Raw genomic sequence first — 25,817 nt, 5'->3', positions numbered from 1 at the left:
TAGTTAGTTTCATAAAATATCTGTAATTGACCGTTTTTTCCTCGTGTTCTTAACATCATCACTGGTAAAATGTCGTCGGTAAGGTTATATATTTCTATGTGGTGCTCTTTGCTTCTTCATTTAGATAATACATCTAAATTTAAGTTAATGATAGAAATAGGAAAGCCACACTCTTAATCACTGGGTTTTCTAGCTTCATTCAGAGAAAGTTCATTTTAATACAACCAAATGCTAAATTACAGGGATGAATAATACTGGGCATATCTAAAGAGTGGGACAGCCTGTTTCCTGGAAAGTACTAGCTATGAAAAGATTTAGTGTATAGATAATTGTACATGAGCACCCCATAATAAAATTTTAGCAGAGACGTATATGAAGAGGCAAGTAAGTATAGAATTCTATATATCGCTGGTGGACTGGTATAAGCATAAAGGGCGTATCTGAAATAGTACTTTTTTTAATATTTAAAGAAAAATGGAGAGAAAAGGACAAAACAGAGATATGCAGGTAAATTAAAATGGAAGCAAATACTTTTCAGTAAAAGATTTGGTTTTTATCTCATAGCTCATTAAAAAAAAAAAAAAATCACTTGACTGTAGTAAAGTGGATCCTCCTCTGTAGTTCCCCAATATGGTTGTGTTTATAGCCGTTGCAATATTCTCTTTTTCCCACAGAATCCCCTAGAGTAATTTGGATGGGAGGGGATGAAATCTCTGCTTTGGTGGATGAACCAGTGTAAATCTTGTGTTTGTGGTTAAATTTCCTGTAAGTTCTTATCTGTGGACTCTTTGAGGTGAACTGTAAAATTTATCATCAATTTAACTTTTCTACAATCGAGCAACTCCAAATGTCTCTTTCAACAATGTAAATGAGGAAAAAGTATCTGATTAAATAAGTCCCCCGCTATAGTTAAATACCTTTAAAATACCATAAATACCTTAAAATACCCTTAAATACCTTAGTTTTCAGTTGAAACACCTTGATCCAAGAGGAGATTTTAATTATAATAAGTTGGTTCAGAGTTCTATTTGTGTTTATAAAGGAGTGTATTTGAATCTGTGTAACTATGTATTATCTGGAGCTAATATAATAAAACTTTGGCATATCAATTCTCTTGAAATGAATTAAGAAACAGCACCAAGATTTCTGTGTCCTAATCTTGTAGGATTTTATTTCTTTTGCTCTCTGATGTTGTTTTTAGGACAAATCTTTTTTAGAAGATCAAAATACCGTCTTTTTGGAGCTCTTCAAATATGTGTCTTGAATATGAGATAATTTTCATCCCTGGTTTTGTTGAAACTTTTGCATAAATCACACCATCACCTAATTTGGGACAGATTAAAAAGTGGTTTTAAAGAGAATATCTGAATTTAGGAATATCATTCTCTGGGGAAAAAAAAAAGGGGTGGAAAACGCAGTTGTTATGGCTGAGGAAAAACAACTTTGTCTTTTTGAAAAAATGAACACAAGAAAGTACGCTTTTGTTTTCCTTCAGTCAGTTTTCTTTCTTTCTTTCCTATAGGTGTCCTTCATTCAAAATCTTGTGTTTTGCGTGGAAAGAGCCTATCGTGTACCAGATTTTGGTGTCTGGGAAAGAGGAAGTAAATACAACAATGGCAGTCCAGAGCTGCATTCAAGGTAGGTGAGCAAATGTAGCTCTTTCAGTCAAAGCAAGTAAATGTGATAGGAATAAAAAGAATTCATGGGGTGGGTTAAAAATAATAATGCATTAAAATACTGTTTGAACTAGATTAAGGTTCTCTAAAGAGTAAGAGATGTATTTTGGGAAAGTGTGAAGCATAATTTCATCATCATATGCATGCTGAAATAACTGCAGAGATGTTTAGCTATTTGAGTATTCAAATTCCAATAATTATGTGCAGCTGCGTGCATATAATTCTGAAAATTGCGTTCAGAACAGTTCAGACTCTTGAGGCATGTGCATTAGATCGGATTCACAAAAATGTTTAAGAATATGCTGATTTAAGGAGGTGTTGGATCATGAATCTAGATTTTCTCATCTCCACCCTGCTGGGAGGAAGGTGCTGGCCACTGTGGAGGATAGCCTAGTGCACAAGTTCTTTTCCAGGTTCTTCAGATGCTACAAGTAACCGGGCATTCTGACCCCTGTCCTGTGAGACAGTTAGGAATGCTCTTAACATTTTAATATTAGGGTGGTCCAGAGCATTCACTTCAGTGGAACTGCTCGCATGCTGTCTATCTTGAAGGATCAAATCTGTAATCTGACAATTTTCTTTTTCTAGCGTTACTATTGTTTTCTTCACTTTTTGACTTCTGAGGTTTTATTAAAATGGCTATAGCTTGGATATCTTAGGATTTTTAAAATATCATTGATCATCATAATTATCCTGGGCTTGCAAATAATACACGTGTTTCGTCCAGTCTTTGATGTTGCCAAATGAGTCTGTGTTCTCATTTCAGAATGAAATAATTTTTCTTAATTCACATACACGCATGTATTTCAGGCTATAGATATAATTACATGTTATTCCAGCAAAACAATTAATTTAGGTATTTTTTTTTCAGGGCTTTTGTAGAGCTTTAGTACCAGTATGAGAACTGAAAACTCCAAGTTATTATTATATAATCTGCTTTATTAGTTTGTTTGGTTTTTTCCTTCCTCCTATGTCTGTAAAATTGTCAAATGCCAGATTACATGAGCATTCACTTAGAGAATCATATACTTCCTTCCGCATCTCACCTTGCACAAATTCGCAAAAGGAACACTGAAACTGCTGTGTCTCCTGTTGTTTGCAGCATTTTGGTTACTCAGTATGTGAATTTCTTCCAGGGAAAACTGAACATCTTTTAACCAGATGGAAATGGGCATGTTGTCTTGTCTTAATCTAGGCTGACATTTATAGGTTGTTTTTTCTAAGGGTGAACTTTTATGAGATGGACTGAGCCAATCTAACAGATCATTGACCTGGCATAAAAGGAAGTACAGAGCTTGGTCCTAATTTGAGAAGTAGACTTTGGTCATCAGATTGCCCCTATTTATCTTTCCTTGTGTACATGTTGATATTCTGCTTTACTGTAGGAAGCCAGTAGACAATTTCCATTGTTCTCATAAATCAGAAAAAATGGAAGAGGAACATGCATCAAAAGATGTATTTGGATATTATTGAGGAAAGCCCTGGGTACGCTAAAATATTCTTTAGACTTTGTTATGCTCCTATTGTAGTGTATCTACCTGGGGGATAACTCCTAAGAGAGCTCTGAAAAAAATTTTTTAAAAATTCAAGAAGTGATTATAACTAATCAGGGCTAGTCACAAATGATGTATGTCTTTCTTCAGTCATTATAGACTCCAAACCAGTCCCTTAAGTTTCAGAATTAAGTACTCCTGGCACTTAAAACTCACACTGTAAGTCTACATACTGTGTGTGTTTGCTTTCAGAATTAGAAGTTAATTCTTGTCTTTTATGGAAAGAGGCTTTCCTTTTAAAGAAGATATTATATAATATGAAGTCCATGAATAATAACCGCCTGTGTTAGAAGATGCAGATATTTTAAGTCTTTACACAGTCTTGCTATTCTATCTTAGTACAGTTTAAAACACTTCTAATAAATGATAAATAGCGAAACACTCTGTGGACCAGGTCTTCATTGATGTATGCAAATTGATGTCTTTTACTGGTTCAAAGGCAAGATTTGTAACAGCTTTTATTATAGCGTGATCCCCTTCCCATACGGCTGAACTTCTGAAAAATTAATTTGTCCTGTAACCATTTGATCATGCTGTTCTCCAGGCATCTGCTGAGTACCTCTGCAAAATGTCTTTGACATCTCCCATATGTACTGTGAGAATAATGAAGTTGCTGAAGTGCAGTGTCTTCATATTCCAAATCTAAGACTGTAGAGCCTCGATCTTGCTTTTCTCTGTATAGGTATTATATCGCTATAGTGCTGTCCTTCCTTGTTCTATTTGGTTTTGTCTAGTTATGAAATTACTGTTATTGTTTGGGATTGTTTTTTGGTTTGTTGTTTGGGGTTTTTTTAACATCCCTTGTGGTGTTTGATGTTCCAGTTGAACTGCACAGTTCCTGGATGGAGGCAAGAAACTCTGATTGGGAGAAGGATTAAGGGTGTGTATGCTTTAAGGTGTGTTTTGATTAGCAGTTACTGAGAATATGCAAATTTTAGTGTTTGCCCTCAGGTATTTCACTGAGAGGGTGAATCTAACAATTAAAAATTACTGGGAATTATGAATGACGTTTAAGTAAATTTACTAGTGCTTTTTTAGCAAGCTGGAAGTATAATTTCTCTAGGTTAGTTTCAGATTCCCCTGTCGCAAATGTGGATCGAGGTCAAATGTTAGCCATAATGTTACGACTGCAAGACTGCTCTTGATAATCCATGGCAAGTCACAATAGTTGATGGCTATAGGTCTACAGATTGCACCTCGGAAGGTTCACTATGGACGTAAGGAAGAAACCTTTTCACTTGAAGTGCAGTGAAGCACCAGAGCAGGATACTCAAAAGAAGTTATGGAATCTCCATCCTTGGAGGTTTTTGAGAATTGTCTAGATGAGGCTATGGTTTGCTTCAGTCGGTCTTGGTTTTTATATGTGGCTTCAAGTGAGATTTCATGTTGGACTAGATGAGTTCTATATGTCCCTTCCAACCAATGACTTTATGACCCTGAGAAATTTTCAGAGGAATATTCAAAGAGGGTTTGGGTTAGGCTTTGTTTTGGGGCCATCTCCAAGTAAGCATCTTTTTCTCTGGGAATAATCCATCAGGTTAACACAGCATGTTCATAGTGGGTGCTGAGTGGAGGAAGGAGTGTATTTATTAAAATACATTTTGCCTTTAATTCATACTGTTAAAACAGTCCATTTTTTCTATTATTAAATTGTAGAGTATGAAGAATGTATTTTCTGTAGAAAGATGTGAGCATAATGTTTATTATAAAACCTCTTTTCTAATTGGCCCAACAGAAAGCATTAATCAGAGGAATGAAACAAGTGTCTGAAGTGTGATCATAGTTCTGAAGTGTGTCATGTTGTGTGATTGTTCAGTCTTTTGAAGACATCCTTGATGTTCTCAGACTTTTTTTTTTTTAAAGAAACTTTCTCCTGTCAGTTACCCATGAAACTTCTAGTAATCTAAGTAGTACTTATGTGTATGGTGAAAGGAATGCTTGATATACCATTGTAATGTGAAGAAATACTACATGATTGGGGGGAAAAAAGCAATATTTTAATATTGAGACATTTATATTTTCATTTGCAAGTAATATTTGTGTGAGTATTGAAGTCTCCAGGGGCTTTGAATAACTAGAGGTAGAAAAATACTGATCAATTACAGTAAGTATTATTCTTATTGTAAAATAATGACTGAGTATGTAAAATAGAAATTATTTCAAAGAAGGAATCCATATTTGTCTTCAGTTTTTTTCAAACAGTATCGTCTTATTTTGTAGATAGAGTGAGTAGTTTTACATTATCTGAATACCAGCGGTTGTTGCTGTTTAACAGCTATTACTTCTCTACCTTTTGTCAGTAATTTTTTTCCCCCGCTCTGAAAATATCTGACTGTTGGTATTAGAAGTGTTATTTGGAAGGGAAAAGAAGAATATGAGATTTTAACATGTGATACAGATTTCAGTGTGCAGGATTTCTCTGATTTTAATTTTCTGTGTATGCAGTTTGATAATAACACTTAACTCCTATGAAAAGTTCTGTTCTGAGTCATCAAGCCAATTTGTTTGATTAATTGCTGGGTGATAATTAAAATAGAGCAATTGTTAGAACAATTACATTTTTTGCTTAGATATTTGAAACAAAGCCAGAAAAATAATTATATTCACAACACTTCTGAGTTCAGTTATTCCTTCATCACATTCTCCAGTACCAAAAGCTTTCATCAGCAGAAGATACTGAAACTGAGGGATTTCACCACTGTTTGATGGCAGCTGCTCAGAGCAGAATTTAGTCAACCTAATCACCTTTCTCTTGTTGAACCAATTAGAATTAAATCCCATGAGTACTATTTCTGGCAATGTTTCAGAAAGAAAGATGGAGGTTTATAAACCTGTTGGTAATAGTTAAAAAGAATGGTAGAGTCTGTGATCAGTGTCTGAAGTACTTCTAATATTAAAACCAAGCCAGGTAAAACAGTACTTAAACACATTCTGTAACTCTGCACTGAATTTTTTCCATTATTTTCAATATTTTCTGTGTAATCATAATTGGCTCCCATCTTTAAAATATGGATTAGTTAGTAAACATTTGAAATTTGATATTTTACATGAATAAATAGTACAAACCAGTTTATTTACAGTAAGGTAAAAATTTGCTCTAATCCCAAAATGCCGCATGGATTATAGAAGAATTAAGGTTAAAGCACAGTCCCTGTTTGCAGTTCTCTGAAAATTTTTCACAATCATGACTATCTCTCTGTCAGTGTTGTTCTCATGTTCACATGGATCCTCTGATAAACTATTTTTTTTTTCATTCCTTGTTTGGCAGTACTGCGTAATTTTTGTCCCCAGCAAAAGATGGAAAGAAAAAGGAAAGTGTGGTTGGCTGAGTGGATAATCAATTTTAGAGAAAAAAGGATATAAACTTTTAACTCCTTTTTTTGCCCTTTTTTTTAAAGAGGGTATTTCAAGGAATTACTGTGCTACTGAATACACTGTTAAATTAATTGGTATATTCTGTTTTCCCCAGACTTTTCCCAGTTCTTAAAACCTCAGGCTTTTCAAGCATCTATAGCATCTAGCAGTGTAGATGTTTGAGAGTTCTTGGTTTGGTTTGGTTTGGTTTAGTTTTGTTTTGTTTTGTGTCTGTGTGTCTTTGTTTTGTTTTTCTCCAAATTTGTGTATTGTGCCCAGTTGGAAGAAACATGGTAGCTGCATCTAAATGGTTGTTAGCTGAGAACAGCGTCAACAGCTTCCTCTCCCTTACAGGGAAAGGCTTTATGGAAAGATGAACCTTTTCAGTTCTTTCCACTGATTTTTATCTTGCTAAGGTTGGAGGCTTTCTTCCTGCAGTGTTGATATATGTCCTCGTACTATGTTCTGTCACTTTTGTTTACCCTTACGGTCTTCTTTTAACTCTGAATCTTTTGTCATGTCAGCCTGATTCATTCTGCTTTTTCCTTTTTCAATCTTTTGCTATATGTCTTCAGATTTGTTAACTTTTTAAGATAACAAGGTAGACATCTATACTTTCCTGTTATTTTGCTGTCTTCCTTTTCTATTGTCTCATTTATTGTCATTTTTTGACTAAAAATATTTCAAATTAATTGTAAGCTACTTGGAAAGCAGAGCTCCTATCGAAAGGAATGGGCAGTTAGGGAGAAAAATGAAACTTCATTCTGAAGGAGAAGCTTCAAAACTTGGACAGACATTTAGGGATAGTACATGGGGTGTCAGTGAAGTCAAGAAATCACTGTTGTAGCTTATATAGAAATGATGCAGAGACAGAGGCACTGTAGTTAAGTGGAGACAAAGGCATAATTTAAGGTTTTAGTTTTATGAATAAAGTTGGAAGAATTACGCTAGGCTTTGTTTTGCAGGATGCTCTGAATCTGTTTTACCAGATAGGCTAAGAGAATGTAAAAGGTGTTTGTTTTATTAACTAGACTTCTGTAGTATTTCTAGTTCCTATACTTTTATGTCACTACTTAGTAAGGAGTCCAAAGTCCTTTCCCTACTTTGAATGCTTGTATTCAATAGTAGAACTGTCAGAAATCTGGTAACATTATATCTTACATTTTTAAACTCTAGCACTGTTGGGAACTAGCTCATTTAATATTTTACTTTTTGACGCCCTGTGACCTTAATATCTAGAATTTTGGAATGAATGTGCAAAAATTTAGCAATTTATGTGTATCTTAATGTTTAGCTCTTTATTGCAGTTAAGTGGACTCATGTGAAGTTGGCCTATCTATAATTATGTATTCTTTAAAACTATTTTAAAATTCTATCCTCTGTCATACTTCCAATTTCATATAAACCTGTCAAATGCATGTAGAGTTCTATTAGCTTATCTTGAGCTTTTCTTTAAAAAAAAAAAATCATCAAAAGTCTGTGTGTGCATTGAGAGGGAATGCTTTTTCTCTTCTCTTTTTTTTTTTTATAATCACAAGGAAAAGCTAAGACTACATTTTTTAAAGTGAAACAGCCTTTTAAAAGTCGTCTTGTATATATTTTTATATGTACTGTGTAATTCTCATTATCAGTAATAAATTATATTTTAGTATATAATTTGATTTAAAAATTATATAATGATTAGTGATTTTAGTAGATACAACTAGTACTTAGTATCTTTAAACATGAACTTGCTAACTTGAAAGCTTGTGGTAGTATTTCTGGGTCTTGTTTTCTTGGTGATGGATACTAGTCATGAAGTAAGTGAAATAAAAGACCTTTCATTAGATGGTTGACATCAGAAAATCCTCCTTTTCTGAATCCTCTGAAGATTGATGAGTCCTTTTATTATATCGAAAGCTAGTCAGAAATCAGTCTTTTATAGTTTAATGCTTGAGAGCTGGGTTGAAAAGTTGTACTGAAGTAAATCCTCTGTTAATACACTATTAGCAAGACCTTGAAATACATAATGCCAGATGTCTAGTAGCAAGGTGAGAGCCGTAGTGCTTTTTTCCAGGTGGTCTCTGACATTTGAAGACAAATAAAAATGCTGAAACGTATTTAAAAAAAAACCAACCAAACAAACAAAAAAAAATCAACAAACCAAAAATCCACCACCAAACAACCCCAAATTTTCTGCATCATCATTTTATTAACATAAAGGTTAAGCATAAAATTCAAATCAAGAAAAGATCATAGCTCTGAAAGCTGTCAAATGTGTTAAATTTTAGTCTGGGCTTGAATTACGATACCTCTGTTTTTTTGTTGTTGTTTTGTTTTTTCCTCAGCTCCGTGGGGCTGGCAAAAGCAGCTTTAGAAGCAATTAATGGCTTCAATCTCTTTGGAAAGCAGGTAATAAAAATGTTTGTTTTCTCTCTTTTTTTTTTTTTAGCAGTAATGATTTACACTGTGGATCAGAGGATATTTAGAAATACATAGCACAGTTTGTTAGATCCCAGCTTTAAAAAAAGTTAGTTTGCAAACTGATTGCTCCTGTTTCAGGTACAGAATTCATCTGATAAAATCAATAGTGCCCTTAGTATCAAGAATTACCTTTTTCTTCCAAAAAAAGAACCTAAAATGATTGTAGCTTATTCTGAAAAAGGACTTGGTTGCCAAAAAGTTTTTTCTTTCAGAATTTTATCTGTTGATCATAATACAGTATACTTCTACCTACCAGCATTACCTTACTTCTGTCTTCTTCCTTCACGAAGGCTTTTGATCAAGACTTTAAACAAGCTACTTGTACATAATCCCACTGTTTTATTGGTTTTTCATTTCAATATGTTGCATAGTGGTAAAATCTTTTCTTTTCCCATCCTTTCACATGGCTTGGATCAATTAAGAAAGCAAGCCTTTTCTTGTATTTTTATCTCTGACTTGTATTCCCCTTCTACGTGCATCTTTTTTTAGGTGTTATACCTACAGTAGTCTACAGCTAAAATAAAAGAATGCTCTTCCAAATTAATGGTCTAGAAAATTTACAAATGGAAGAGATATGTCATTGTCAAGCTATTGGTGTTACTAATGAATGGAAATGAAGGAGTGCAACTAAAAAGAAAGCTGGATAGCATCAAGTATGTGTAGAAATATTTATAAAACTTGCTGGTGAGTTTTTGTCTGTAAATTGTGAGGAAGGGAGGATATGTTGGTCAAGCCACGAAGTGGTGAGCTCAGTACACTAAGTAAAGCTCTCCATATTGCACTGTTTTCTTGGAAGCTTTCATCCTTTTGACTTGTAACTGATGGACCTTGCTCACACGCCCAAATGTCTGTATTTCATAAGAACTAAACATTAATCCATGAAACATGCTTTATCTCTTCTTAGGGTTGAGTAACATTCGGAACTTGATTTAAGAAAATGATGTGTTTACATGAGTAGTTTATTTTTATACTTACATATTTTTTTCTGCAGTTAGGCAGTATATGATCCTTTTGAGTTTTAATAATTTTATATTGTAACCTTGACTTGAAGTACTATTTGTATATTTTTTGAGTAAAGTTTCTGTATGTTCTTGCTGGCTTCAAGATAGATTTTTTTTTTTTCCCCTCTCTTTCTGTAATACCTGTGCTTTCCTTTTGTCTTGTAAGTCAGATGGAGCTGACTTTCAGATTGTGATACTTGTCTGTTTCGAATATTCAACTTTAAGAAACTTGGTTAAATCCACTGGTTTGTCATAAAGAAGGTAGTACAAAGGAGAGAAGATATAAATGGTAAAATGGTAAATGGTGAATAAAGGGAATTTTCAGGTGCTCTTTGTGTGAACTAATGAGTATAATCTAGGTCAGCTGTAAAAGTGTGACTGGGAGACAGTCCAAATTACGTTCCAAGTTCCTTTCTGTACTGCTTGATTTATTAAAACATTCTTAGTTATTTGTGTCTCCATTTTTGTATTGGTAAAATGGAAGGTATGGATCGGAACAGTCATATAAAATAATTATTAGTGCTATTGGACAAAAAGTTCTTCCTTATATTTATTCACATAAAAACAACTGTTAAACTAAAACTTCTTAGAGCTATTCAGATGCCTGGGATGAAAAATATAAGTTACAATTTGTTTTAAATAGTAAGCAATGAACATAGAAGTATGATCTATTAAAAAATCTTACCTATTTTTGTAAAGCTATACCACTTGCTATTGTTAGACCCTTCTTTGTCTTATAGCATAAAACAGGAGATCCTCCTAAACAAGGATTTCTGACTCTATAGACTTAGGCATCCATTACATTTTTTGTGAATATCTATTCATGGTAGGTTCTTTTGTTTGTGGTTTTTTTTGGTGTGTTTTTTGGGGGGTTTTTGCATCTATATATTTGTACTAGTACTGTAGTACAATAGACTTGTTCAGTTTAGAATCCATTCCTCAGGAAATATTGATGGCTGCTGCTGAGTGGAGAAGTATGAAAGTGCTCTTTATGCATAGACAAATGCACTGTTTCAAAAAGACTTAGCCATTTGGTCTAGTTTTGGTTTACTTTACATACATTTTAAAAACTGATGTTATGTGTTAAGAACTAGGAGCTAGTAAGGATCTTAAATAATGATCAGACATTATACATACATTGTCAGTATTTCAGAAAAAACATTCATCTACAATCTTTACCTTCCCAACAGTCTCGAGCACCAGTAAATGCGTCTGCTGGTTTTTTTCAAATGATTTTTTACTGAATTCTGAAATGGATGAATAATTTGCTGAAGCAAAACCAGTTTAAATGCTTTGAGAGTTTATTTCCGAGATACTTAGCATAAACAGAAACCATTTTGACCTTCAGTCTGCAGCAGAGTTTGCCTTTCTGCTTAGCTCCAGCTGTGTTCCAATAGCTTCGAGAAATCCTGCTGAGCCCCTCAAGAGGAACTTGTTTGCACCTGCAACTACACCAGTGCAACCTGCATAAATCATTGCTGGGGACAACAGACCGCTCAGCCTTTCCATGCAGATTTTTCCACTCACACTGTGGATGCTGGAAGAGACTAATAAATACAAATATGTGGTATTATAGCTGTGCTCTAACACATCCATGTGTGTTATATATCTTTGAGTATATCATGATAGAGCAGTTTCCCTGTGCATTCATGGGTGCACCCAGAGAAGACAAAATAAAGGTCACTTATTGTTGATATTCATATTAAACTGTTCCTTCCCTCCCTCTCCGAATTCTATAAAACATTAAAAAAGAATGCATTTCTATAAGAAATCATACTATTTGTTCTGTAACAAAGCACCGCTTAACTGATGTTCAAATAATTTTAATGCATCCTTTGCTATACTTTCTAGGTGCCAGGTACCATAAAGAACAATTATGAATGGAAAAATGATTGGCTTTTTGTTTAATCTGAATTTTACATGCTTTAACATAAAAAGGAGTTCATTCCTGGTTTTTAAATGCTGTTCATTTTCATCTCCATCATACCAGAAGTATTTCATAAAAAGTGGGAGTTATAAGCATAAAAATACAGTCAAGCTGTAATCCTAACATTCCCTCAGTAAAAGATTTATTTACACATTGAGAAGAGAATTTTTAATATAACAGATAAATAAGCTATTTAGTTTCTCATTATTTGGCTTTATATCCTGTGCTAAATTTCTTAAATTTATTCCCAATGTATTGTATATCTCTGAAACAATAGTTATAAATCTATATGAAGTAGTTAATATGTATGACATTGGCATAAGAATTCTGTTACAGTCCTTAACTGTGCATTGATTGTAGCCAGATCCTGAAATCATTGTATCATCCTAAGTTCTGTTGAAATTTGTATGGAAGAACTGTAAAAGTGGGCCTGAATTTTTTTTTTTTTTTGCTTGTTTGTTTTACGTTTAGGATGCAGTGTGAACTGATTGCATTTCGGTTTATATTTTTACTTAATCACTTTAGAATCATCAGTACTGAAAGTACTGTAGCTTATTTTATCTTTTTGTGGGCTTGATAACATTAATCCAAACCTCTGGTTTCAGAGTATCACAGAGTGTAGATAGCTTAGAATTTGTATCATTAATGTAAGAATTCCATTTAAACTACAATACCTTTTAGAAAACATTACATATCACCAAAAAAATTACATAAGAGGACGTGGTGCGTTTACTGGCAATGTGAGTTAATGAACTAATGAATGAAGTGCATGGTGCATGCATGTATGCGCTAAAATGGGACTACTAGCGACAAGATGAACACCATTTCAAGTTTGACCTAGTCATAGCATAAGCAATTGTTTCTATATATGCTACATGTCCTATATTAGTTTAAGGAAAAAATTGTATGTTAAAAAAAAATCAAGCCTTTGTAAGGTGTCCTTACTACAGAATTTTACAATCTTTAGAGAAGTGAAAAATAGTTCATTTGTAAAACAAGATGCTTGTGGTTTTATGAAATGCAAATTAGTCTGCTTTTGAATCCCCAAAGAAGCACAGATTTTGAAACTGGATGTTCACATGCGTAGACAGATTGTGTTCAGAGTTTGTAGATGAATTTAGAGATTTGTGAATAATCAGAATCTGGATTAAGAAGAAAGTAGGAGAATAAGAAATCACCAAAGCAAATGTGATTATTTTTGTACATTCTTATCTCAGCACTATTCAGTATATCTTGCTGGAATGATTAAGAGAACAGAGAGATTATTTTCCATGAGGCCAGTGGAAAAACATGTTTTGTTTAGCCTAGCAAAGCAAAAGCTGAATATTTGTATGATAGCTATGTAAAATTAGAGTGTGGGTAAAGAGTAAGTAAGAAAAAACTTCTGTTGTTTGGAAAACCAAATGAATGGATGCTAGTAGTGGCACAAAAAGAAGGGTGGTTAGCTAGTTATGTAGAAACTTAGTTGGAAATTAAATTTTTTAATAATTAGAGAGGGTGGGTTCTGGAACAGTCTTCCTAAGAGAATAGTATACCAAAGAAACTGACCGCTCTTTAGGAGAAACTTGGTGAATTTATGAAAACTTATGGTATGGTATTTATGACAGTAACAGAATGAGTTCAGTGTTGAATGTGTCTTCCAATGGGGTAGTGATATTGAGATTCATTATCAATTGCTACATATATGAAGATATCCATTCTTTAATAAACTGCATTGAGTTTCCAAGAAATTGCCTACTGATAATACTTTTAAATGCTGTTGATTCTGTTTAAACAGTATCTCAGCTATGGGAATTTTTCAGAGTGTGTCAGGAAGTTATCAAAAAGCTGACGGAGAGATAAAGTGTAAAATTACAGAATTTTACTAAGAAATGGGTTTTGTTAGGTGTTGATAACATAGACTTTACAATAGCTGAAAAGCAGGTCATTTTTTTTTTACTATGGAAGTCCGTTTCCAAAGCAGTACCTCAGGTGACTATCCAATTATTTGTGTTCTAACTGACTTGTAATGAAATATTCAACATCACTGTTTGGAACATTTCCTGCAGTCACAAGGAGGGACAACTACTTTTTTGTTTGTCCTTAATACAGTCATTGTTTTTCACGAATTCATGGAAGAGTTCATAGCTTGAATGAATCATGTAACTCATAATCACTAGTAGATAAAACCATCTAATTTTGGCTACATTTAAATACGTTTGAAAATTCAAATGTTTTCAACTTGATGTTGTGGTACATTTTCTGATTAAAATTACCAGCTACCAGACTATTACAACATAACCTAAATAAAACAAAGAACCAGTTAGTTTCACCAGCATATGCTAACTTTTCTTCCCTTTGCCTTAAATAAATCTAATGTTCTGTTTACAGGGCTGCTCTTGGTCTGTTATATTTGTGGATTTTGATGCCCATAACCGTAACAGACAGACTCTCTGTTCATTGCTACCCCGAGAGTCAAGGTCTCATGTAAGTAATTAAATGAAATTCACCTCAACAGTGTGTGAAGAAAATAAATGAATACGATTATAATTCTTAGTTCTCTGATGGCCATTATGTTCTCCTTAATAAAGATAGGAATTTGCTGGGAAGATGTTAAATTTCTGCTTCTTAAATGTCACTGTGATGTAGTTGTTTCTCTGAAGTGGAATTACAATGGCGTTCTTTATTTAGGTTAAAATGGCATTTAGGTATTAAGGTTAAAATGTATTTAGGTTAAAACGGCAGCCTGTTGGTAGCTTTCTAAACAATTTTAAAATAAAACTCAAAATAATAATGATCTGCAATAACCTAAGTAGGGTTTGCAGTCTTGGTGATTGTCTGTCTTTTGGCCTAGTTTCCACTGTACACTCAGTGCCTGCATTTTTGAAACTCTTTGTATTTCAGTACTAGCATCAAAGGTAAATTTGGTTTTTGAAAATCAAATTTAATTTAAATTTAAAATGAGTGATAATAGAGTTCTACTGCTTTTTTGTTCATTCTGGGATATAATAGCATTTTTGTTCATGAAACAGACTATTAATCTTCAACATTAATAGTTTACTCGTGTAGAAGAATTATAGCAGAGTTGTAATACTGGATAATTAAAATGAAAGGCACTGTCAGCTACTTTTTTATAGTCTAATGGTCTTTTAGAACTCTTTTGCTGTTTATTATTTGCTGGAGACTTGAAATATTCCAACAGAAGCTGGTTTCATAAGTTACTTATGCTATAGAAGCAATTTTTGTGTCTTTTTTTTTTTTTCCATTTATGGATTCACATCAATGATATTGGCAAAAATATGGTATTTTAAATGGTTGAATATCTTGGACGTATCAGCAGAAAGGAATAACAAAACAGCACGTGACATAAGAATTATAACTTAAAACTACTTTTTTGTGTTTCTATAAGCTTACCTGTAGTGGTGATGCACTAGTTAGTAACTTTTCTTGTGTTTTTAATTCATGATAGTTGCACATGGTTCTTGAGAAATTTCCTGAAATTCTTCCTGTATGACTTTAATTGTAAATCAGATAGGCTTGTTCGTTACAGCACCTGAAGAATATTCCTGAAAAAGCCTCTCAGAAGTGATGATTTAATCATAGTTACTTCTCAGCATTGCACTTTTATAAAATGTTTGTGATTCTTTTTGAGCATAGGATACCCAAATGTTTGTGTTTCCTCCAGGAATAACCTGGACGATATTTTTTGTTTCTAAACCCACAAAGTTATAGAATGTATTCAGTTATCCCTGCAGATCATCAACTGTAAAGTAGGTCAGATTTTGAGTCAAATGACTTCTCTTTTAAATCATATATCCGAATATGGGGTTTGTAGTTTATCCTTACACATCTTTAGAAGTCTTATTTTGCACACTATTTTAATATATTAGTACCATTATTTTGATAATGTTCCAAATGTGTGTTTCACTTAGGAAGTTAAACAGTCTTTGTTTGTGCATCAAATAATTGTCAGAGATCAAATCAAATTTGTAATGTGCTATTTTTCCTTCTGCAGAATACTGATGCAGCTCTTTTGCCCTGTCTTAGTTATCCTGCATTTGCTTTGGATGATGAGGTTTTGTTCAGTCAAACACTAGATAAAATTATTAGAAAACTGAAAGGAAAATATGGGTTTAAAAGATTTCTGAGAGATGGGTACAGAACAGCGCTGGAGGACAAAACACGACGTTATTATAAACCAGCAGAAATTAAGGTAAAGGAATACCTGGGCTATATAAGGGCAAATTTTGGTTTTCTAAAATGTTTAGGCAATGCTTAAAAAAAAAACATTTGAATTGCACAGTGATTCCTAATTGCTTCAAGTGAAGAAGATGCATTTTGTAATTTGGCATGTGCGGTGTTGAGAGATTGCAAGTCAGCAAGTTAGTCGTTGATTTGTTTTGTAATGAATGTGCTTCCATTTACATTTAGGGCACAGTTGATTTCACATAACAAATAAGGAAGTTATTTATCATTTTATTTAATTTCACAGCTGACTACAGTCTGAGTGTATAGAAAACAATTTTGCTTGTGACCACAGTGTTTATCAGTAAAGGTTATCTGAATGAAAATTTACTTTTTTTTCTCCCCAATAGTTTCTCTGTGGAAAATAAAACATAGATTATATAAATATTCTGCTTGAGAATGAACCACAGCATATGTAAAAGCACAGTTAAAGAGCCCATAGAATTAAGAAGCTGTAAGCTAAATGAAACGCTGATGTACTAAAATGTTTTTGCATTCATGTTTGTCTTTTGTTGCTCTGAAATTATTCAATAGGATATTCAAATACATTTCCTTAAACCAAAATGTTGAAATGTCTGATTAATTTTTCTTCCTTTCAGCTTTTTGATGGCATTGAGTGTGAATTCCCTCTGTTTTTTATTTTCATGATAATTGATGGTAAGTACAGCTTTACATTCCTGTTCTTTAAAGGCTTTAGAGAGATGAGCCCTTAGAGGAAAGATACAAAATGATTTTCCTGTCCTGCCAAAATAAACCATCATGCAGTGACACTAAATATCTCACTGAGAGTTCTGCCTTACGGGTTAAAAAAAACCAAGCACCCAACCCCTCATCTTTCAGCATTTTTAATACAGAATTTTAGAAGAAGTTTTAGAATATAACTCGATATGGGTTTTTTAAAAGCTTGACTCTGTGACGTTCAGTCCTGCATTGCCTTTTGAGTCTTAAAAACTTCCACAGTATATCAGAACTTTGCAGCAGCACATGAGAGAAAATGAAGTGGAAGAGAGAACACATTGACAAACTGAACGTTGCAGCAGGTCTTTTCAAGTTGGATATTCTGTGGTAATTGAAATAGAATTCAGAGGAGAAGAAAGCGAACCAAAAAAGGCCTAGTTTCTCTTTGAAATGCCTGTGCTTTCTGGCCACGTTTTTCCATGTAGCCAGTTAGTCTGATTTTAAAAAACAGAACAAAAAAACCCAACAACAACAACAAAAATAGCACTACCTAGACCTTGTCTTGAGGATAGGAGACATACTAAAAAACTTCATGGGATGATTTCAGGATGGAAGCTAAAACTCACATAGAACAAAAGTCTGAGTAAGAAAATGAGGAAGGGTTACAGCCATTACACAGATTTGCAAATGGATGAAAATTTGGCCATGTTTTTTTGCCTTTTCAAGTAAAGATGGTGATAGGCATAGAAATCTGCTATCTGCCTAGACTCCTCTGCGGCCACCCAGAGATGAAAATATTTTGTTTGAAGATGTAATAAGGTTTCACAATTGATTTTTCTAAAGGAATGCTTGACATTTCTCAAAGAGTGATGCCCAAAACCGAGGAGAAAGGCACTGACATTTAATGCTGCCCGCTTGCAGTTTTTGGAAGAACAAGAAGGATAATCATCTTTAACTGAAGTTAGCAGAAGAATAAAGAAAGCATTTCACTCTTCTTGTATTACAAAGAAAAAGTACAAAACACATATTTTGCACATACTGCCCTTGTCTTTTTTCCTGTACCACAATTTCATCAAATAGAACAAATCTATTAGTAGATTCTGTGCACATATCTCCAAATCCACAAGCTTCCTTAACGCAAAATTTGAAGCGTATTCAGAGCGACTTAAACTGCAAAAAGACAATGAAATAGGAGGAGGAGTAGATTATAGTTTAATGTCTTTATGATGAAAAGGTTGAAAAAAACTCAAGCTGCTACATTGTGAATACTGGTTCAGCTGAAAGCCTATTTGCCCATCCAACACACTTGCAGAGTACAAAGGAAAGCCTTTTCAGCAAAGTATATTAAGCTACTGAATATCTAGGTAACTCCTGATAACTGGATTTTGTTACCTGTGTAACAGTGGGACAGTGCTCCATTAAATAAGAAAGGAGAGAGTCTTGTAAATCATTGTCCATAGTCCCCCAATTTTGTTCACATCAGCAAAATTTCTTTCATCGTTTCCATTTTGAAAGATTAGCAAAACATATTCAAGTAACTATATATTTACTATATATTTACTTATATTTTCTTTTATAAGACTAATTAGCTCATCAACTTTTCTCTTTGTCAATGACAGCTTTTTAGGATTTTTAAGATACGGAGAGTTAAGACAGTTCTGGCAAGTAGATACTACTGAATTAGTTACGCATTTTCTCGTAGTATTAAGAACAGACTTTTATTCCTCATGGATGATGATCATTATTACCCAACTGTTATCTTCACTAGATGATTCTTAATATAAAAGCAATTTTATTATCACATAAATGCATCTTTTTATCCTCTACAGCATCTGTCAATAAGACTAAATTACAAATAGTCAGAATATCATTCTGCTCTTATGTCATGATTGTGCTCAAGTGTTTTGAAATAGTTCAGTGTGTCACTTAAACACACCCTTTTTTGTGTGCAAACTTTCATTGCATTTGTTTCTCTTGGCAAGTTATTTCATTTGCTATATGTATACACTTGGGCATATTCGAAAATGTAATGAACAACACCTGTCAAGCTTTGGTTTTGGACAGAGCATTGAAGAGCCATGGAAGGAAAGAAATCTCTATACAGGAGTCAAGCTTCAGCTTTCTACTGCACTCCAGCTTTTTCAGTAGAATAATTTGTTGGATATTCTTAAAATAACATAAAAGATAAGGGTTTTGTGACATTTTTATATATATATTTTGCCTAACAAAAAACATATCTAAACTTTTTCTAATAACGATGTTCTGGTATATTTGTTCTCAGTGGATGAGTTTGTGGTTTTCTTTTGTCTTATTTTTGCTTTTCAGAATTCACTCTTCTAAAGAATACAAAAAGGCTGCTTTAGTACTGATTTTCTTTTGGGATTTTCTCAAAAGGAAATTGTTTAGGACTTTCTGGGTAGTAGATGTGCATCATAGGGAAAGCATTGAACTAAATAAATCAATATGACTATTTTTTGGATAAGACATTTGAATAGCATTTTTTAAAGCTTTTTACATTTCTGGTTGAATGTGAAGGATTATGGTAGTTTTCTGGGATAAGGTAAAGAGGGAAACATTACAGCTATTTTTACTAATGTGGAAGAATATGGTAATTGAAAAGGAAAACCATGGAAAGGAATGAGTGAAAGATGTACAATGAAAAGTGTTCGTCTAACTTTTTCCCCTTTTAATTTTAAAAAATGTTCTATTTTAAAAAGTCAATGTGACTTGTCAAGTTCATCCACGTTTTCCTTGATGAACAGAAATGCTTTTGGTATTTTTGATATATCTTTTCATGTAAGAACTTTTGATGAACTCAACACTGGTCATGTTAATATTCATCAGATTCATTTTGGGATGACTTAAGTTCTGCTAGAAAAACATTTAAGGTACTGTTACTCCGAAACGTACCAATTTTTCCCCAAAAGCATCATCATAAAGAGTTGACTGTTCTGTTTAATATCTCAAGGTGTGTCAGCAGTTCCGAACCTCTATAATATGATGATATAATACCTATATAACTTATCAATGTAAACATTCCATCTAAAAAATCTTTGGAGGGGAATTTTTCAATTTATTACTCCAAATTCCTTTTGTATTTATTTATTGGGATTTCTAGGCAACTCGCTTCTAGAGCAGTTTGCACCTCTGTCCTAAAGATTTAGAACCAGCCTGTTTGCCTCCATACTGGCACACAAGCTCTGCTGCTTCATTCTGCTACAGTTAAGGAAGTTATTTATAGCTAGCTGGGCTAGTTGCCTGTGTCCAGTTCCTGAGCCTCTGTAAGTTCACAGCTTTACTGTCCCGTGTAAGTTGCCACTGATTTCAGTTTAAGCTAATAAGAGAGTGGCTGATTCATGATCCCTGTGAGATTTAGCAGTAAGTGAGGATCTATAGTTTACTCTTTTACTTTACATGAACTATTTAGTGTGTAGGCACTAGCCCATTGAAAAATAAACACTAGGGGTTTTTTCTTCTTCTTTTATGAATGGTAAGCTCACGGAAAAGTTTTATTTGTTCCATTAAATCAATTATTGTTTGGTTATTTTTAGGAGTTTTTAGAGGAAATCCTGCACAAGTAAAGGAATATCAGGATCTTCTGGATCCTTTGCTTCAACATACATCTGAAGGTATTATCTGGTAATCATTCTTCTAAAACACTGCAGCTTTTTATTTATCGAAATTATTAAAATACTGACTTTCCTATTAATGGATATTGCAGTCAGAGCAAAGGAGAAGTAGTAATATCACTATGTTTCCTGATGGCAAAATACTAATACTAAATAATCTCTTTCATGTAGGTACATTGCATCATAAAGTGTGATAATAAAAGTAATGTTATCTGGAAAAATGCTACCGATATAAATGTAAGATTTACAGTGTACCCAGTCATTCCTCCCCTCCTTCGCCTGTGCTTCATTATTTACAAAGTTCACTTTGATTTTGCAGGAAAATATTACCTACCAACAGTCAGATCCCTTCAGTGTTCCACCTGGATACAGTTGAGAATTACTTGCATCATTCATTGTCACTTAACTTCACAAGATTTTAAAAATAATTTGGTATATGGATATGAAATTGTTTCTAGCTGAGAGCAGTGAAAGTGGCAACATGTTAATCTTAATATAAATGTTCTCTTACTTAAATTGTGCACTCCAGAATTTTGGTGGAACTGCAGACAGGGCTATTGATGGCCTACAGGCACATCCATCCAAAATTCAGTTAAAGACCATAAGTTTGAGTGGGAGGAAAAAAAATGTCCTGAGAACAGAACAAGCTTCAATATACTGACAACCCAATTTTAAAACTCAGCATCTTTAGTCACCTGTTTTTGACATCTGCGGTACAGTTACACAAGTAGATGCAGAATATTTTAGTCTGACTTGTTCTTCAAATTTAGAATACTTGTTGAAGTGAACTAGTTTCTGTAAGAAATACAAACATTTCCATACCAAATTTTCATTACATAGCAAATTTTCTGACCTTGCTGATCACTGCTTTTTTCTGATTATTAATGGGTATATGAAGTTCCGTGGACACTAAATTAATCTTGTGGTTCCTCTTGTTGAATGTCATCACGAATGTCTCGTCTTAAAATTTCTGGGTGTGTTTTGATACCTTACTCATTTGAATAGTCTCTTTCTAATAACTTCCACTTTTCATTTTTTCTCAGCTTCTTACCAGTAATTTTTTTGTCTAAGTGAATAGTCAGACACTGCAGCTTCATTCTGTTTATCACTGTTCTTTATCCAAATAAATTCAAAAGTAAAGCAATATTAAGGTGAAATTTAATTTTGCAGAAAGCATATTAATTTGCTTTTGTATTGCATATAATTAGGTCAATCATTTGTAACTATGTTTCTAAATTCCTGACTCTTGTCCACTTAAAAAGTGTTGAAAAAAAGGTTATTAATCTACAATGATCAGTATACCTGTGGCATAATTCTAGATACAAGATACGCTGTCTTCCAATAAAGAAGTTATGCCACTTTTTTCCACGATGTTTCAAAATTAAAATGCTGGTTTTAACTTGTTTTTGCATACTTGCAAAAAAAAATAATTTTCATTTAATTAAATGTTTGACTACTTTTGGCCAAGATTTTAGTTTTAAAAAGAGTGGGTGTTAAATGCGGGGGAAAAACACTCCAAGTATTTTACTCCGATGCAGCTCTCATTTCTTTTGCTTATGGTTTGTTATCTGTATTTTGCTTTAGGTGAAATATTTTTTTTTTTCTTTTTGCACAGTAAGGTGCTACACAAACAATGTATGTGTTCTGGGAAGAAATTCTGTGGAAATGTTTGCTGAAAAATATAGTAGTTTAATATTGCCCTGGGTTTCCTACACGGATTGTGGTTTTGAGAGGTAACAGTGAATGACAACAGTCTTTCTGTTCAGTCAAATTGTTGCTAGGGTATAATTTTTCCTGTTTTGAATCCACTTCAGCTTTATTAGGGGACTACAATCAAATAATAAAGGAAGTGGGATTTATTTACTTACTGTACTTATTTTGAAACTCTGTAGGATGTCCTGTTGTACCCAAGTATTACTATGTGCCAGCTGATTTTGTTGAACTGGAAAAGAAGAACCCCGGCAGTCAGAAACGGTTTCCTAGTAACAATGGACGCGATGGAAGGTTTTTCTTGTGGGGACAGGCAGTTTACATCATTGCAAAACTCCTGGGTAAGAGGCTGAGGAAATTCTGTTGGGTTTTGACTTGTCAGAAGTAAAGGATATTTATCTTGTTAATGTTTTTCTTGGATCTGAACAAACGCATTGGCTTGAGTTTTGAGTGGACTGTGGGTGGCGTGTGTGTCCTCTGCTTTGGTACATACGTGATAGGCAAAAAGTGCTTTTTATTCTTTATGTTAGAATTTTATGCTGCATACTATGAAGCTTACTGGCATATTTTATAGAATACTGAAAATCTTCTAAACATGATAGGTTTCTTTTTTGCTGTTTCTTTTCCTGGTTTTCCCTCTTATTTCCTTTTCTTCATGACAAAATATATTAACGTGACACTCTCTGGATTAACTATACCAGCTGCACCTGTACAGTGATGTTTGTAAGTGATAATAGCATTTAATTCAATTTATTTACTGCATTAAGCAAGACAAGTTTAAATTTTGAATAGTTGCAGTCTCAGATAAAGTTAATGTTTTCTTCAGTCTGTGTTATTTCTACCCTTTAAAATAGAAGAAACTAGATGAGCATTTGAAAGTGCATTTCACAGATTGGCCATCAAAGGTTGTTCTGGTGAATTTCAGTCACAAATGAACTCTTGGTCTTCCTTGAGAGGATTCAAAGGCTAATGCAAAAACAGTTGTTAAGCCAGAAAAGTCTTCACAGTTAAGATTTTTTTTCTTGATATTCCTTTTAGGAGAAAGATATATTACTTTATTTTAATGTGCTCAGCATTTACCTGGTAATGAGTAGATTGAGTTCTAAAAACTTTTTTCCTGAGAACACTGTAAAGGGAAACAGGCTGTTGGTAGTAAAAATGAGAAAGATTGAAGGGGAGTTTAAAAATTCAAGACTTGGCAAGAACAGTGGTTGTATCTTGAGGTATGGAAGAGCAGAGTCCGTCTGGTGCTCCACCTGTTTGGTTTCACTGTATTCTTTGCATAATTCCTTTTTTAGTCAACACTGTAAAGTAAATGCAGGCTATTTCACCTTTAATGAAAAGAATTTTATTTTAACCTCTTAGTATTAGCCAAGTAATCCTCAAATGCGTGTGCAGGAATACTGTAGTAATTCTGCTAGTATTCATCTTGTACTAATATTTGTGTATTTCTATACCTGCAGAATACTGGTTAAATAAATTGTATTTATTGTTTGCTAAATGCTGTTTGAGTAACGTAACTTTCTTTTATTTTGTTTCAGTTCTTTCCTTTGCTGAACATTCTTACACTTTTTTTTTAATAATTTGCTAAATCTTGTTTTAAATGTTGTCATTAGTAACTGTTGCCTTTATTGTTTTAAAACTTTCTCTCCACTGTATTCAATACTTTTCATTCCTCCCTTTTTTCAAAATTTTTTTTTTCCTTTTCTCTCATAGTATTTGCAAATAGGTTCTGGAAATTTTATCGCAAAGCTAAATCTATTCACCGGTGATTGTTATATCAGGAACCCCATTTATTTATACTAATTTATAATTGGTGTGTTTAATTTTGTTCCTTTCTGGCTGAAAACCTACGTGAATAACAATCTTGGCCTTGGTGAAAGTCTGTGTGTGTGTTACTTTGCTTCTTGGTGGTTACTAATGAAGTGGAAGCCTGACTCCAAACACTTCGATTTCTGGGAAGGTACTGGTTTCCCATTTCATCATCCATTCCAGAAATGGTTGTGTTGCCTCAAGGGTAGCAATTAATGTGTATTTGCTCAGCCTCCTTGCTTATGTTGTGTAGGCGAGCATACAGTATCACCTTTTTAGAGCCATCTTCTGTCTGTGGGCCTGGTGTCTGCCTGTTGCGGTCCAAATTTTTCTAAATGCAGCAACATGAAACTGAGTCAATTCTTACACATCTCGCTGCCTCCCACAGAGGGGCAAACTGAAGTAGTAGAGTCAAAATTTTGATCCTGCTTATAAAGGCTCTGAACAACAGAGGCAATGAAAGTGTCTGCCTACCGCTGTTGGAAGTCACCACCTGCTTATGCAACTTAAAAACTGTTTATGAAGAAAATCATGCATTTTGCAGATGGTGATGCAGTTTTTCATAGAATTTCTTTCTTGCTCTGGTTGAGGAGGTTTGTAAAGCCTTTATGGTAGGGTCCCCATTTTAAAGCAAGGGAAAGGGATGCCAGGTATTCAGCTGTTTTATGCAACTGAAAATGCACTCAGTTTAGTCTTTCATTTAGTAGCTCTCTTATCTTTCCTGTGCTTTTCCTTAGAATTTTTATATCTTGTTCTGTGGATTCAGTGCTGCCTAGAACTAAGTTAAGAGTTTTTAGAAATATTTTTTAGAGTATAGACCAAATGGATTAAATGTTGTCAGCTGTTGCTGATGTAAATGAGTTAACAAAGAAATCTCTGCATTTGGACTCCGATACACTTGTATTTGTGATAATGGTGATGAACATCCACTGAGATTCTTCAAAATTTACAATTTTCTAAAATTGTAAATATTGAAAGTTAGCTTAAATTTTATATTAGTCTATTGGTATAGTTGTTTTAAATACAAAGTTATTTTGACGACATATTTTAATTACTGAGCAGTGTAAATCAATGTAAAAACAATGTGGAAATGCAACACCTATTCTGCAAACCACTCTTGCCTTTAAGAACTATGAGGCAGAGTCCATTGATCTTGCAATCACTGGTGAATCAATTTTATAGCATCAATAGTACTGCAAATAATTTAAGTAACTTCCATGCCTTTAGCCAGCATTAGAAGTCTGACGGTGTGGACTGGAGCTTAGATGACTGTTTTCCTTAAAATGTATTTTGGTAACTCGTGTCAGTATATTTATAAATTGTCCATGGTAATTTTTCATAATGTAGCTTAGCTATTTTTTTTTTTTTTAACATAACCACCTGTACATGGATCGTGACTCTGCGGGAGTAGTGCAGAGCAGAGGAACAGGGTCCTTTCCTGGCAGGAGTCAAGCTGCTTTCTCTCAACAGAAGGCTGCGGACAGGAGACGGTCACAGTACCTACCGGCTGGCAGTTGCTGGCATCGTTCCTAGCAGCAGCAGGCTCCTTCATGGCTTACTTGGTGAACTGCCCAGCCAGTGTCCTTCAGCGTCTGCCCATGCGTTTTCTTTCCACTGCACCATCTATTCTGTGCTCTGGTCTTCCCTAACACTGTTAAGCTTGAGCCAGGACATATTTTGAGTTTATAAACTGCTGTCTTAATTTACTACACAGTGCAGAATTCGGAAACACTTTTCTTATCAAGACAGCGTTGGTTTTCTGTTGAAGCTGAATTAAGCTAATGGAGTCA

The 25,817-nt window shown here is 33.9% G+C and overlaps 1 protein-coding gene across 6 annotated transcripts in view; it reads left to right on the top strand.

Annotated features, from left to right (window-relative positions):
• The window catches only part of PHKB (phosphorylase kinase regulatory subunit beta), an 81,555-nt gene that overhangs the window by 21,820 nt on the left and 33,918 nt on the right, over positions 1-25,817 (top strand). For all 6 annotated transcript variants that reach the window (XM_075161235.1, XM_075161240.1, XM_075161238.1 and 3 more), the window contains 7 exons: positions 1,523-1,638; positions 8,911-8,974; positions 14,345-14,440; positions 15,969-16,166; positions 16,798-16,855; positions 20,428-20,505; positions 22,398-22,556. In XM_075161235.1, coding sequence (XP_075017336.1) covers positions 1,523-1,638; positions 8,911-8,974; positions 14,345-14,440; positions 15,969-16,166; positions 16,798-16,855; positions 20,428-20,505; positions 22,398-22,556 — 769 coding nt within the window. The remainder of the gene's footprint in view (positions 1-1,522; positions 1,639-8,910; positions 8,975-14,344; positions 14,441-15,968; positions 16,167-16,797; positions 16,856-20,427; positions 20,506-22,397; positions 22,557-25,817) is intronic.

This window comes from Calonectris borealis, chromosome 12 (genome assembly GCF_964195595.1).
Source record: "Calonectris borealis chromosome 12, bCalBor7.hap1.2, whole genome shotgun sequence".
NCBI classification, from domain to species: domain Eukaryota; kingdom Metazoa; phylum Chordata; class Aves; order Procellariiformes; family Procellariidae; genus Calonectris; species Calonectris borealis.
This window is presented reverse-complemented; position numbering and strand designations above follow the sequence as displayed.